This window comes from Castor canadensis, chromosome 4, assembly GCF_047511655.1.
Source record: "Castor canadensis chromosome 4, mCasCan1.hap1v2, whole genome shotgun sequence".
Taxonomy (NCBI): domain Eukaryota; kingdom Metazoa; phylum Chordata; class Mammalia; order Rodentia; family Castoridae; genus Castor; species Castor canadensis.
Genome location: NC_133389.1, coordinates 123,998,888 through 124,012,720, shown reverse-complemented (window position 1 = coordinate 124,012,720; position 13,833 = coordinate 123,998,888). Strand labels below are relative to the sequence as shown.

At 40.9% G+C, this 13,833-nt stretch overlaps 1 protein-coding gene across 1 annotated transcript in view; it reads right to left on the bottom strand.

Moving 5' to 3' along the window:
• Myo3b (myosin IIIB) overlaps nt 1-13,833 on the bottom strand; it is a 403,151-nt gene that overhangs the window by 228,618 nt on the left and 160,700 nt on the right. The window contains exons 13-19 of the mRNA XM_074071072.1: nt 12,149-12,232; nt 11,112-11,314; nt 9,916-10,014; nt 9,447-9,561; nt 2,929-3,055; nt 1,983-2,193; nt 782-929 (exon numbers count right to left, since the gene is read on the bottom strand). Coding sequence (XP_073927173.1) covers nt 782-929; nt 1,983-2,193; nt 2,929-3,055; nt 9,447-9,561; nt 9,916-10,014; nt 11,112-11,314; nt 12,149-12,232 — 987 coding nt within the window. The remainder of the gene's footprint in view (nt 1-781; nt 930-1,982; nt 2,194-2,928; nt 3,056-9,446; nt 9,562-9,915; nt 10,015-11,111; nt 11,315-12,148; nt 12,233-13,833) is intronic.

The following is a 13,833-nucleotide window of genomic DNA, read 5'->3' as shown; positions in this document are numbered from 1 at the left end:
GATAAAACCAATCCAGGCGCCATTTTTTTACTCAATGTCTTTGTGTTTATTCACATCGTGTGTGTGTGTGTGTGTGTGTGTGTGTCCGTGTTTTCCTGGCTGCATTAAAATAATCATTCCTGCACTCACACAGGGCTTGGTCAGAATGTCTGATAGACAGAGGTTAGTCTTGGGGTATTTAATATGGGTTGGGGTGCAGAGGACTCTGCTGCTTGGGTTGTTGACCCAGGAGAAGGTCCCCCAAGCCTTTGGGTCCACTAGCTCCCAATCCTGTTGCATTTACCACTGGGCTTAGAGGGGCAGGATGCCAGTTCTAGAAATCCAAGAACACATCTTACTCCCCCCTTGGGACACCCTTCCAGCTATGGGGGGCCTGGTGCAGAGGAGATAGGAGGCAGAGATGGCTAGTGTAGTTGCTAAGAGACCAGGTCCTGAATTCAAAATCATCCTGTGTCATTTTGGACATCATCACACCGATTTTTAGTTAAAATAGAAGAGAATAAAGAATTTTGGGCAATATGCATGTAAGAGTTTCAAAGCAAGATTTAAATAATTGGTTTGTCACCAGCTCCACTCAAGTGAAGAAATGTACCTTTCCACAGAAATTAGGACTTCTTTTTTTTTTTTTCCAGACTAAATTTAGACTGTTTATTTTGACAGGACTGTCTCCACAGGTGGTTTTTCTCTAGTCTTTTACCTGTTAGCCTGGCTCACAGAGTTTTTGCTTCAATTTGTGGGCCCTTTCCCCCTCAGGTTTAATACCTCCAGAGTTCACTATTACCTGCTCAAGAGCAAACACATGCTGGTTGAAATAGTACTGGATTTGTTCATTGGCGATGTTTATGCAGAGCTGCTCAAAGGAATTTCTCTGAAAATTCTCAAATCCAAAAATATCCAAGATCCCCACGTTCATTCCATCATCTACACTACTGCATGAGAGAGATGAAAAATCCACCTCAAGATGACAGGAACACATGTACCCAAGTGTCCAGTATCACACCCTGTCCACCACCACAGGAACCCTCCTGTGGTGGTTCCTGCCTCCTGTCACCCCCAAGGCAGAGGGCCGTTTATGTCTTAAACCATTAGTTCCTTGAATCTTTGGCAGTCTTCTCTTTTTTTAAGCAGTAGAATCCTTTAAAATTTTACTCAGAACTGGACATGGTGGTGCACACCTGTAACCCCAGCATTCAGGAGACTGAGGCACATGGATCACAAGTTTGAGGCCAGCTTGGGCTATATAGCAAGGCCTTGATTCAAAAAACAAGAAATGAAAACAAAAAATCTTACTCAGAAGCTCCATTAAAAAAAAAAAATGAAGAGGCTGTGGCTTCTGCCCACAGAGCCTGTGTGGTTACAGTACATACCACAGCATGAAGCTTACTAAGATAGTAAAGGACAAACAGTGCATGGTAGCTTATGGAAACATACAAATGACACTCCCATCCACCCACACTAAAATACAACACAACACTGTCAGATAAAATCTTTAAAGCTACATACAAAGCCTACTTGGAAGACAACTCTTGAGAATTTAATGTTGCCCATTCCTTCACAAAATGGGAAACCAACAATGATCAGGAAAGAAAAAGGAGTTGTGGTAATACTGTAAGATACCACACTTTAACACTCTTCATAAAATGTCTCAACTTAAAAAATACTTTCAGGAGTACTATCTTCATTTCACAGATGGCAAAACTGTGACTTAGACGGCAGTTGATTAAGCTGTAGAGCTGCAGTATGAACTGGGTTTGCCAAAATGACTCCCTTAAATACTACACTTGACTGGCTCCATCAATCATTCGCCTCTCAGGTGTAAACACTTCAACTCTCCTGGATCCTAGTGCCACTTTGAAAGCAGAAAGCCTGAGAGCTTTGCTAAAGAAAGCCCCAGAGAGGACCAAATGCTTCCTCTTGCAAACTCTTAGAGACACAGGATCGATGACAGCTCTCCCAAGAACTCTGCTCTCCGGGGGAATTACCATATGTTTTTGTCTGGCTGCAGGAGTGTGTTGATGCGATTCACAATCCAACTGAAGAGCCTCCCATACAGGGCTTTGGACATGGCATCCCGGACATCTGCAGCCCTGTCCACGGTGTTGGTGCGGACGATGGTCTCCCCTCGGGTGACCACACAGCGGGATGTGAGGGCCTCCTGCAGCTCTTCGGGGCTGATGCAGAGAACTGTGGCAGCTGGAACAAAAAGTAAATATGACACTGGGAATGTGGCCATCCCTTCATTCAGTTGATCTGTCAGCATCTATTCAACATCAAGTATCTGCCAGGCTCTGTTCTAGGGACTTCAGGGTCAAGATAAACAAGCCAGGCCAGCATCCAGCCTGGTATGGGAGCTCCCATACTACAGGGAAGCTCTTCGTAAATGTTTCTTTTAAAAAGCAGGGATGGAGGAGGTCTCTTAGCAAGCAAATTAGAGGAGTAGTCACAAGATACATTTGTATACTAAAGACTGAAATGTGCTGCAGTGCAACACAGAAAGGCTTTACTTTATTTAAATCAGCTTATTGTTTTATAACCAGGATTTCTCACTCTTTGTGCTACCCACAATTACAGGTAGAACTTCAAAAGTAAACAGGTGCCTGCTTTCTCTCCAATGGGTGCTGATTCAGTCAATTCACAGTGGAACCCAAACTCTTGTATTTTTTCAAAATTTTGTACATAATTTTCAAAAGCAGCCAAGGTTGAAAACCATTGCCCACAGTGACCTGTCATGGAATGCTTTTTTGCAGCTATTAGAAGAAACACTGACATTCCCCAAGACATCTTTTGGGAAATACTGGTTAGCGAAAACACCCAGAGACAGTAGAAGGAACAGCAACAGCTGCATTATATTCTATGGGTTCTTATAAAATACCAAAGTGAAAGAAATGTGTCCTGTGACAACACAGAGCACAAGGATCAAATAATTACCATTTTCTAAAGTTTCAGCATTGGGCACCTCACTTTTATCAGTTTGGTGTTGAGAAGAAATAGCTGCAAACTCAATGTTCCCAATATTCAAAATCCCGGCCAGAATTCTATACACAGAGTGTACCTCCTGTAAAGGACATCAAGAGCCATGTTTCAATGTCATTGCCAGTCAAACCAATGCATCACAAGCTATGTGGTAGAAACTGTTACTTATCCATCAAAGTCTATCTCCCCCATTCAGGCACATACAAACTTCCCAATCTCCCTTGCAGTTAGGGGTGACAATGTCCCCACATTTAACAAGGGAGCAAGCAAAATGATGTGAGTTTCTTTAGGTCCCAGGCCCTACTGGACCGAGCAAGCCTCCTCCCTGTCTTCTTCCTCATTATTAGCTGGACTCCCCAGCAGCCCAGCCTCAACCATGCCATTAATGACCATGCCTTTGACCAGTGATCTATCATTGGTAAGAGGGAATGGACCTTCTTTGTTCTTTATGGACTTTTTAGCTTTTTACCAGCTTTCATAACATAGTTGGAAGGGCATCCACTGATGGCTCACTAGACTCTCAGTTATATTGTGGAGCATGGAAAAGTGAATAAGGTCACTAGAAATTATGTGTGACCTTGTGATAAAATACATATATATTTGGCATCTGTCCCTAGTTCCTAGCACAAGAGCATCTGAAATCCTTATAATTATCTGGGAGGATAGGAATCTTGTTATTGGAAACAAGTGCCTTTCAGTCATTCCTTGGTTTATGCTAATAAGCTCTTGGTGTGTCTCTAGATAGACTTGAGACGGGTGGGGGAGCTGGTTGGCCAAAGGGGGACCAATCATGAGACTAGAGGATTGGACTTTTCAGGTCCCCATCCCACCAAATTCTGGGGAGGGAAGAGGGACTCTGGTGACTTGGAGTTAGTCACCAAGCAGCCATCAAGTAATCAATCATGAGAATATAATGGAACTTCCATAAAAGCCCCTAAACAACAGGATTGGAAGTTTTCAGGTTGGTGAATCAGTGGGTTTGCTAGAAGGGTGGTGTGCCTAGAGGCATGAAAGCTGAGTCCCTTTCCTTGCCTACCCATTTTTCCATTTGGCTATTCCTGAGTTTTATCCTTTATAATAAACCTGTAACAGTAAGTAAAGTTTTTTTTTCCATGAGTTCTGTGAGCCATTACAGCTGTTACCAAGCCTGGGGAGAGAGTCATGGTAAGTTCCATTTTATAACCAATCAGTCAGATGTGCAAGAGGCCTGGGACTTACAATTGGTGTCTGGGACAGTCTTGTGAGATTGAGCCCTTAACTTGTAGAATGTGATGCTAACTCTAGGTAAACAGAAGTGAATTGAATTGTAGGTCATTCAGTTAGTGCCAGAGAATTAGTTGGTATGGGGGAGCGGGGGAAACCATTTCATATTTGGTATAAAAAATGTGAATAAAAACAATTCAGAAGATCTAAGTCCCATTTTTGTATGAAAATTGAATATGTAAGTTGCATTAATGGTTCAAAAACAAAGTATATTTATTTAAAATTTACATTTTCTGTAGATGAAACAATAAAATATCTAGCCAGGATATTTCTGCATTTTATGCGAATAGGGAAAAATACTTCCACAGCCAAAAGACAGGTTACTTGATTTAGTGACATACGAAACAGGAAACTAATAGGAACTGCCATTAGACTACTGAAAAAAGCATTGCCCCCCCAAACAGACAGAGCCTTCCTCCAGATATTACTCAGTAAAGCCAAAAGCCTGAACGCAGGCTGTAACAGTGACATCTGCTGGATACCTGATAATGCTACAAAGACAAATGAGGATTCTAAGCTGGGCTTCTACTATAGATAAATATTGTTCTTCCAACTTCTAAATCAAGGGCAAGATGTCATGTTTCCGACTCCAAGAATCACTGTTTAATCACATAACTTACAAGTGACTAATGCGAACACCTACCAAATGGGTTTTCTGGGCTTGCCTGGGTTTAACAGGATAGCACTTCATTACCTTGATCAATAAAGTGTGACTCCCCACGGAGGCAGATTTAAAACAGACTCTCTAGCAGTGAGTTCTACGTCTGCGATTGCTATATCCAGTTACCTCAAGAGGTTATCTAAAACACTCTGTATTCTTAGGGAAAAAATGTATTTTCTGTAATCAAAATGCACACATGCCCTTCATGTATTATCATACAAGTCAAGGAAATTCTCAAAATAAGATTTCCAAGCATTTCAGCACTGGCATCATGAAGCCCAAAGAAAATGGTTGACAAAGACCCTTGGGACCAGCATCTTATCCTGTTGCTTCTCTGGCAAAATCTTCTTTAATGTGATGCCCCAGCAGCCAACAAAATGGGAAATTTTTAGGTTCAAACACTAGGAATAGCCGAATTTAATGGTAGCTTGGGTTTCCTTCTTTGGTTCACTGAGGGAGAAGGGAGAGGGTATCCAACACTCCCTCACTAAGGAGCTACTAGCTATCAGATGCTCCCTATTTCTGGGCTATTTCCCCACTAGGCTCTATTATCCTTTCCTTTGAGTTAATCACTTCTTCCTTTCTTACCTAGGAACACATATCCACCACTGTGTTCAGGCAAATCATCACACATATATATGTGGTAGATCTCAATCAGTTGTATGTCTCTCTCTCTCTCTCTCTCCCTCTCTCTCTCTGTGTGTGTGTGATTACTCAGCCCTCCCCCAAACTTCTTGATCCAATTTCTCTTCACTTCTTCCCGTATGCAGTCTGGGCAAGTGTTTTTACCTTCTGTACCTTGCTCACTTGCTTACTTTCTCTTGCCTCATCACCAGCTGTGGAGATTTTCTGGAATCTCTGTCTATTAATTTTTCTATATGGCTATCTCATTTTATTTCCTACCACATCCCAACTTTCTATATGATAAAGTGGAATAACTTCACTCAGAATGAGAAATATTATCAGGAAGACTTAACAAATCCTCCAACTAAGCTATCTCATCTTACTGTCGATGAGTATGAACTCAAATCTCAAAACTCCACTGCAGGATGGATAGTCTTGCTTCTTCTTTTCCTCAGAAGGTACTTTATCTATTGATGCAAATGTTTCCCAGATAGTGTTGAGGCCAAGTTAAAGTTAAATAGAACCTGGTGCTATTTTACTGAAATCACATTGGCTTGGCTCCCAGGCATGGCAAGTAGCTGTTTCTCTTACACCTCCCTAGGAATTGCGCCTGCCAGACTCTTCCATTTATATAAGTTACTTTAGTTTTCACCAGTTCTGCCCTAGCCACTGCATTAGGACCAGCTGAAGGTTCCAATGCCTTATTCATCCGTTTTGCAGAGGGCAAACATTTGGTATCTTAAAAGTCAATGGAATCTCATTGTCATGAAGACATTAGAAATCCTCAAGACCCCCAAGTTATATTTTAACACATAACTCCTCAGTCTCTCTCAGCAGTACCCTTTGGATTTGTAATCTACTTTGAAGAGGACGATGTTGCACTGAATGCAAAGGCCCCCCTAACCTCTACATCCAGGGATCTTCAGTAAATGTCCAACTTTGACCATCATATACAGAATCTGCCCCAAAAGTTGTCATACAGTACTAAATATAAACACATTTATGAATCAGTCTATTTAATATGTTATTATAATTCCCATACTAGCAAGACAAGCGTAATATTAAAAACAGTATGGGTTGGCTCCAGGAGTAGAAATTGAAAAGCACTGATCGTCACAACCAGATTCAAGGTGCAGTCCTCTAAGCCCCTTGAAAGAAGTCATCATCATTAATGGAAAGCTCCTTCCATCAGGGAAGCATCCCCACATTAAACCCAGGGTCAAGTGTTCCTTCAGATGCTTTTGGCTGTTGTCCTGAAACTAAAATTCATTCCCCTGGGTCCACTCTGAGGTCGCTACTCATAATTTTGCTGCAAGGATTTGGGAAAAACTTAAGGGATTCCTACGGGAACTAGTGACCTTCTAAGAAAGGACAGGAAACATAATTCTGATTGAATTGACCAGTTCATTTAAGCTCTATCTAGAAATGTCTGCCAGAAAAACATAAGAGAAAGTTCTGTCACATCAGCCATTTGGCATCTGCTCCCTGACTTCATTCAACTGAATCTTTCTGAACACAAAGTGAACTGAGTTAATTCAGCAAAAACAGGTTGCCTGAAGAGAAACAGTCACGGGATTAAGGGTCCAAGAGATAAGATCCAGCCTTTTCCTTCCATTTCCAAGATTGCTAATTAACTTAAGTTGGCTTGTTTCCAGTATGAATTAATACAAGACATGGTGAAGATACACATAAAAACATACCATTCCATTTCCATTACTCATTTAGCAGTTTAGGCAAGCACAAGTTAGGAATTTCACCATCTTTTTTTTCATTTCTTTCTTTTCATATTCTTTTGTACAGTCATTCATTCCTTTTTTTTTTTTTTTTCATTTTTCTTTTATTATTCATATGTGCATACAAGGCTTGGTTTATTTCTCCCCCCTGCCCCCACCCCCTCCCTTACCACCCACTCCACCCCCTCCCGCTCCCCCCCTCAATACCCAGCAGAAACTATTTTGCCCTTATCTCTAATTTTGTTGTAGAGAGAGTATAAGCAATAATAGGAAGGAACAAGGGGTTTTGCTGGTTGAGATAAGGATAGCTATACAGGGCATTGACTCACATTGATTTCCTGTGCGTGGGTGTTACCTTCTAGGTTAATTCTTTTTAATCTAACCTTTTCTCTAGTTCCTGGTCTCCTTTTCCTATTGGCCTCAGTTGCTTTAAGGTATCTGCTTTAGTTTCTCTGCATTAAGGGCAACAAATGCTAGCTAGTTTTTTAGGTGTCTTACCTATCCTCACCCCTCCCTTGTGTGCTCTCGCTTTTATCATGTGCTCATAGTCCAATCCCCTTGTTGTGTTTGCCCTTGATCTAATGTCCACATATGAGGGAGAACATACGATTTTTGGTCTTTTGAGCCAGGCTAACCTCACTCAGAATGATGTTCTCCAATTCCATCCATTTACCAGCGAATGATAACATTTCGTTCTTCTTCATGGCTGCATAAAATTCCATTGTGTATAGATACACAATGTACAGTCATTCATTCCTTTTTATTGCACTTTTTCCCACAGGGGTTAGGGATGGCTTAGTTCAAGGACATATACTTAAAACACTTAATTTCCTCTGTTTTTAGGTTTGAAGCAGATAGCATTTGTTTTATTATTAGCAACACATTTCTATTATTAAATAGCACCACTGAATGCTTTCTTCTAAAGCAAGGGTCATCTCTCTATAGCATTCTATAACCAGGTTGCATTCATTGAAAGCAAATGTCACGAACCCTATGGGCTGACTTTGTCATGGCTTCTGCTCCCTCTTAAGAAAGTATGCCTCTGAACACTTTGGCAGGACCCAGGTGACTTTGAGCTGCTCTATTGGCATCTCCACTGCATGTTGACTCTTGTATACATTAATAGCCATAAATGCCCTTTAACAATGCTGTAACCTGTTTAACTGCTCTCCTCTAAGGAGCCAAGGGAAATATATTTCTATTTTTATCTGACCTTTGAAATTTTCCACTGTCAGTTTAAAGTCTGTGGGAGGCAAACAGAGAAAATTAACAGCTAGCTAGAAAAAAGAAACGTATCATTATGACTAAAATCAACCATGCTGGGGAGGAAAGGGCTAAACTCACTGGGTTTCAGAAGCAATATTTATCCAAAGTGGCTGTAGCAAGGGAACTGGGGTGTTTTGTAATCTAATCCCTTAAGATTTAACACTCATACCTACCTCCTGATCATTCACCCCCCTTTGCTGGAAAAGCAAAAGAACCTATATGTTTTGCAAAACTGGTGGCACAAAGCCCCAAAACTATGACATAATGCATCACGGAGTAATAGTTGAGCCTAGGGCTATAAATACTGTCTCTCACCCCTAGCACATATGTAATAGAGACAGCCTGTATCTAGTATGATGAAAGCAGTATAATGCTTAGAGTCATAGTTAATAATGTGCAACTGAGTGCCATGGAAAAGGAAGTGACTGCAAGGCAGTGGAAAGGTTTTAGCTAATTTGTCTTGGTGCATAAAGAGTCACTTATAAACATATTTCTGTGGCTTGGGTATAACCTACAATGTTCCTATACTCCTAGTCACAATGCCCTTTAATGGTTGGAATTGCCCCAAGTCAAAAAGAGCAGTACTGTTTTGGCGTTTGTTAGTACAGGTGTGGTGATTTGATAACAGTGATAATAATTCATAGGTGCATGGTCCTTTCAGCCTACCTGAGTATCTTGTTACAATGTGGATTCTGATTTAATCATTCTTGGATAACTAAGAGTCTGCATTTCAAACAAGCTCACGAGTGATCACAAAGTTTCTGGTCCGTGAACCACACTGTGAGTACCAAGACCTGATCTCATGACCAACATGGCAGTAGAAAAATAAATATCCTGCCCTATGTTAGACCATCTATATCCTCACTCACATTCAGCTAAGAATATTAACACAACACACTTGAGTTTCTCTCTTGATAATCACTTACCTTGTCAGTGAACCCAATAATCCTGAAGCAATGCTGAATTGCTTCAAACTGTCTTCTGTAAGACTCGTTGGAAGTTATGTCATGCATGACTCTTCCAGTTTCATCAGCTATGTACCTAAATGAAGTGGAGAATGACCAAACAGAATAAGCATTAGCTTGGAAAATTAGCAGGTGACACTTGAGCTCCTTTTTTGCAAAGACATTTTTTACAGTCTAACCCTGGGGCTGGAAATATTGGTGCACATGCCTGAGAAAAATGGTGGCAGTTGAGTTTTTGATCATTAGAGAAAATGCAAATGGTAGAGGTGGCTCCTAATGCCTCATTTTGCATATTTAAGTTAAATAGATTGTGAGTTTCCAGTTAGGAAACCAGCTCCATTTACTTCTAAATTTATCAACTGCTAATGGCATATTCATTCAAAACCGGTAAGCAAAACTCCTAGGTAAGTGATTCAGCAACAAAACCTACCTAGGAGGACTTTCCTCAGGTAGTCTCAACTCAGAGAGTTTCTTTTGGTGATAAAGACCAGCATAAATATAGTAAAATATGTGAAAATTTTTCTCTCCCCTGAAATAAAGAAGAGCTTTATTAATACCACGTTGTAGGCATCCCCAGTAATTTCTATCATTTCCTTTCTGTGAAAAAAATTATTTCATAACTAATTTGCACATTCAGATGATTAAATCTGCTTCACCCTGAATATAGAAGAGTAATAGTGATAGGATTCGTACAGTAATTGTTACAACCCTACTTTCCTAATCACACTTATCTTCAGTAGGAGCAGGAAGAGGCTTTAGAGAACCCATCCTTAGAGCTCTTTCCATCCCAGCCCTGCACTTCTGCATCTGTGCCACAGCCTTCTGTTTGCAGTCCCTGTTGCTTCAGAAAGAGTGAGATCCAACTTACAGTGACAGCCAAATCCCCCACTTCACTGGAGCCCCAGACAGGAAGTGGCTCAAATCTCATGGCAATTTAGGGAGAACTGATCCTAGAACCGAGGTCTGTACTCTTCCAAGTCAGGATGCTTTCAGGCACCATTCAAAATGTCATTTCCCAGCCCCACTCTCAGCCCCAAACTCCTGTGTCCACCTCTTGTTTAGAATCCTCTGGTCAGGGTCCTTCAACTAGGTACCAGGTCAGCACTGGTGTCAGCTCATGACAGATGAAGGAACTGGAAAGTACATTATTAGACAATGTGTAACAAGTGACAGGGCTGTGATACCAAGAACATGGCAAGTTTCTGAATTTTTCATCTTTTAGATCAAAAACTACCACTGACACTTTGCTTAAATAATTCCTTGCTTTTGGCTGGAGAAGGGACAGGGAAAAGCTAAAGAAAAAAGGATTAAAGTAGAACCATTAAAATTCCCAAAACAGCTGGGCACCGATGGCTCACACCTGAAATCGTAGCTACTTGGGAGGCTGACACTGGCAGCAATGTAGTTCAAGGCCAGCCCAGGAAAATAATTTGTGAGACCCCCGTCTCCAAAATAACCAGAGCAAAATGGACAGAAGACATGGCTCAAGCGGTAGAGTGCCTACTCTGTAAGTGTGAAGCACTGAGTTCAAACCCCAGCCACCTTGCCACCCCCCCAACACTCAAAAAGTCCCAAAGCCTCTAAGTTCAGATTGCAGTGCACAGAATGATAAAGCAATACACCTACACTGCCTGTTTTATAACTCTGGACTTTTCAAGAAGATATTCAGAAATTCTTGCCCCCATCACCGCTCCGGTTGGTGTAAACATCATTTCCAGATACTTCCCAAAACGACTGGAGTTGTCATTGATGGCAGTGCATGCATTCCCGAAGGCTTCCACCAGGGAGTTCACTTGCAGAATTTTCTCTCTTAAGGTTTGATTGTTGGCCTGGGCCAAACAGAGAATCGTCAAGAAAAGCCTGAAGAAACATTATTCCAACAAAGCTGCCAGGCGCCCAGCCCTTGTCCACCAAAGTTCACGTTGCCCTTTCCCTAAGAGCTCTATTTGAAGGAATTAGCACCAACCACCAGCATGTTTTTCTCAGATGAGAAACTCACCAGGTGCACAGGAATCAGATTAGACTATTTTAGGACAGTAATGTTTAAATATTGCTGTCCTTTATTTAAAATCCTTGACAAGTGAAATGCTAAACAGTTTGGAAAGAATTTTAAGTAGAGACATCCTATGACTTTTCTCAGTCATCCATTATAATCTTCAATAAACCTCATCTATAGAAACAGTCCTTAAATTCTTTCTTAGCCACAAAATACACTAATTCCAAGCATAAACAACTACTGGACTAATTTTGTAGTCATTCCTTCAGTGTCCACATCACCAAGCTGAAAATTTTCATTTCCTGTAACATTTGCTCAAAGCTACCCATTTTCCATGTCCTTACTCACCACAGGGGCTCTCTGATCTTACCCACAGTGTTGAGCCACTTTTACTACTTAATGGCTAAATATTTCTATTACATTGAAAACATGAAAAATTAATTGCAAATAATCTAGTAAATTCGTGCTGGCATTATTTTCCTCACTATGTGAAATAAGGACAGCATGCTGACATCTTAAGAGGCCTAGCTATCAGGAAGCAGACATAACAAAGATGGAATGTTTTTATGTTACTCTTGATAATTAAATAGTACTTGCATCATTTATAAAATATACAGTTGCTCTGCAGGAACTTCTAGCCACCATACGTAAAGCAGTTGGTCAATACCTTTCCCAGGAAAGTCAGATGCTGAACAATCAGGTGGGCACTTTCTGTCTTCCCCGAGCCACTTTCTCCGCTGATGACAATGCACTGACACAGAAAACGAAGTGTCAAGGGAAGCATTCAAGGCACAGAAACAACTTGTGCAAACAGATATGGTTTTTATGTGACATCCTCTACTGTTCACCTTAATTTTTCACTGAGCAATAAAAATCTCTCTTAGGAATCTTTCCATTTCAGTACACGGAGAGCGTCTTCAGCCTGTGGTATACCTGTGCGTTGCCCAATGTACATAGATGCATTGTTGTCTATGTATGGATGAATACTTGAGTTTTTTCTTTTGTCATTACAAACAGCATTGCAATGAATAATAATGATGATGAATAATATGTCACTCTATTTATATGCGGGTTTATCTCCTGAATACATTCCAAGAAGTGGGGATGTTAAATCAAAAGGTAAAGATATTCATAACTTTGATAGATATTACGAAATTGCTTTTGCAAAAGGCTGTACCAATAAAGTGCCTGCCTTCATATAGCCTCACCATATAATATGTTGAGTTTTTGCCAATCTGGTAGGTGCACTTTTAATCTACACTTCTTTTCTTTTGAGTGAGGTTTAGTAGCTTCCATATGCTTAAGATCAGCCATATTTTCAGTTTTGTGACCTATCCATCTTTTGCCTATTTTTTTATTTTACTATTGACTTTTTGTCATGCATAAAGGATATTAGTGGATATGGTATGGTTTTTTAAAAAAATGTGTATATTTGGTCTTTGTCCCTGGTTGCTGGCATAAAACTCCTAAAACCCTTGGAATTTCCTGAGTGACAGGAGCAACTTTTGTTATGCTTTTGTTATGAAATGGGACAGGGAGCCCATTTCAACCACACCTGGCTTAATGTTCAAGGTAGGGTGCTCCAGTAAGATCAAAGAGGTGATTGCAGGTGAGAATTTTCAGCCCACCTCTTAACCTCCAGGGCAGGGAAAGAGGTTAGAGACTGACTTATAAAAAGTTTTGCAAAATGAGATTCAATGAGCTGCTCGGGCCACCTGATGTTGGGAGGGAGAGTGCCTAGAAAAGGCCTGGAAGCTCATGTACCCCAACCCTCCCCGCTCCCATGGGGACAGTCCTGGGTTGTACCCTTACAATAGCTAGTAAGCATGGTAAAGTGTCTTCCTGAGTTCTGTGAGTTCTTCTGGTGAACTAGCCAACCTGAGGGGTGTTGTGGAAACCCTTGAGTCTATATTGCTTTAGCAAAGGAAGCCTGAGTACTCCATTTGTGTCTGGCATCTGAAGTGGGGGCCATTTTGTGGGACTAAGCACTTAACCTGTGGAGTCTGTGCTAACTCCTGTTAGTGTCAGTATTGAATTGAATTGTAGGACACCCAGCTGGTGTCAGAGAATTAGAGAATTAGTTAGTGCTGTAAAACACACAATATTTGGTGCCAGAAAAAAAGAAAGAAAAGAAAACACAGTGGGTAACTTCTGAACATGAAAAACACATTGTCTCTCTCCATTTACCTCCTTTCTAGGAACTCTTGGACATTGCACATAAGTCTCCACAAGAGTCTGTAGAAGCCAATCATCTAACCTACAGACAATCCATATAATCTGTTTTGTAATTTGTATTGTTATGGTTTCATTTATTCCTCAACAAACCCAAAAGTTTGAACTTCACAGGTCTTA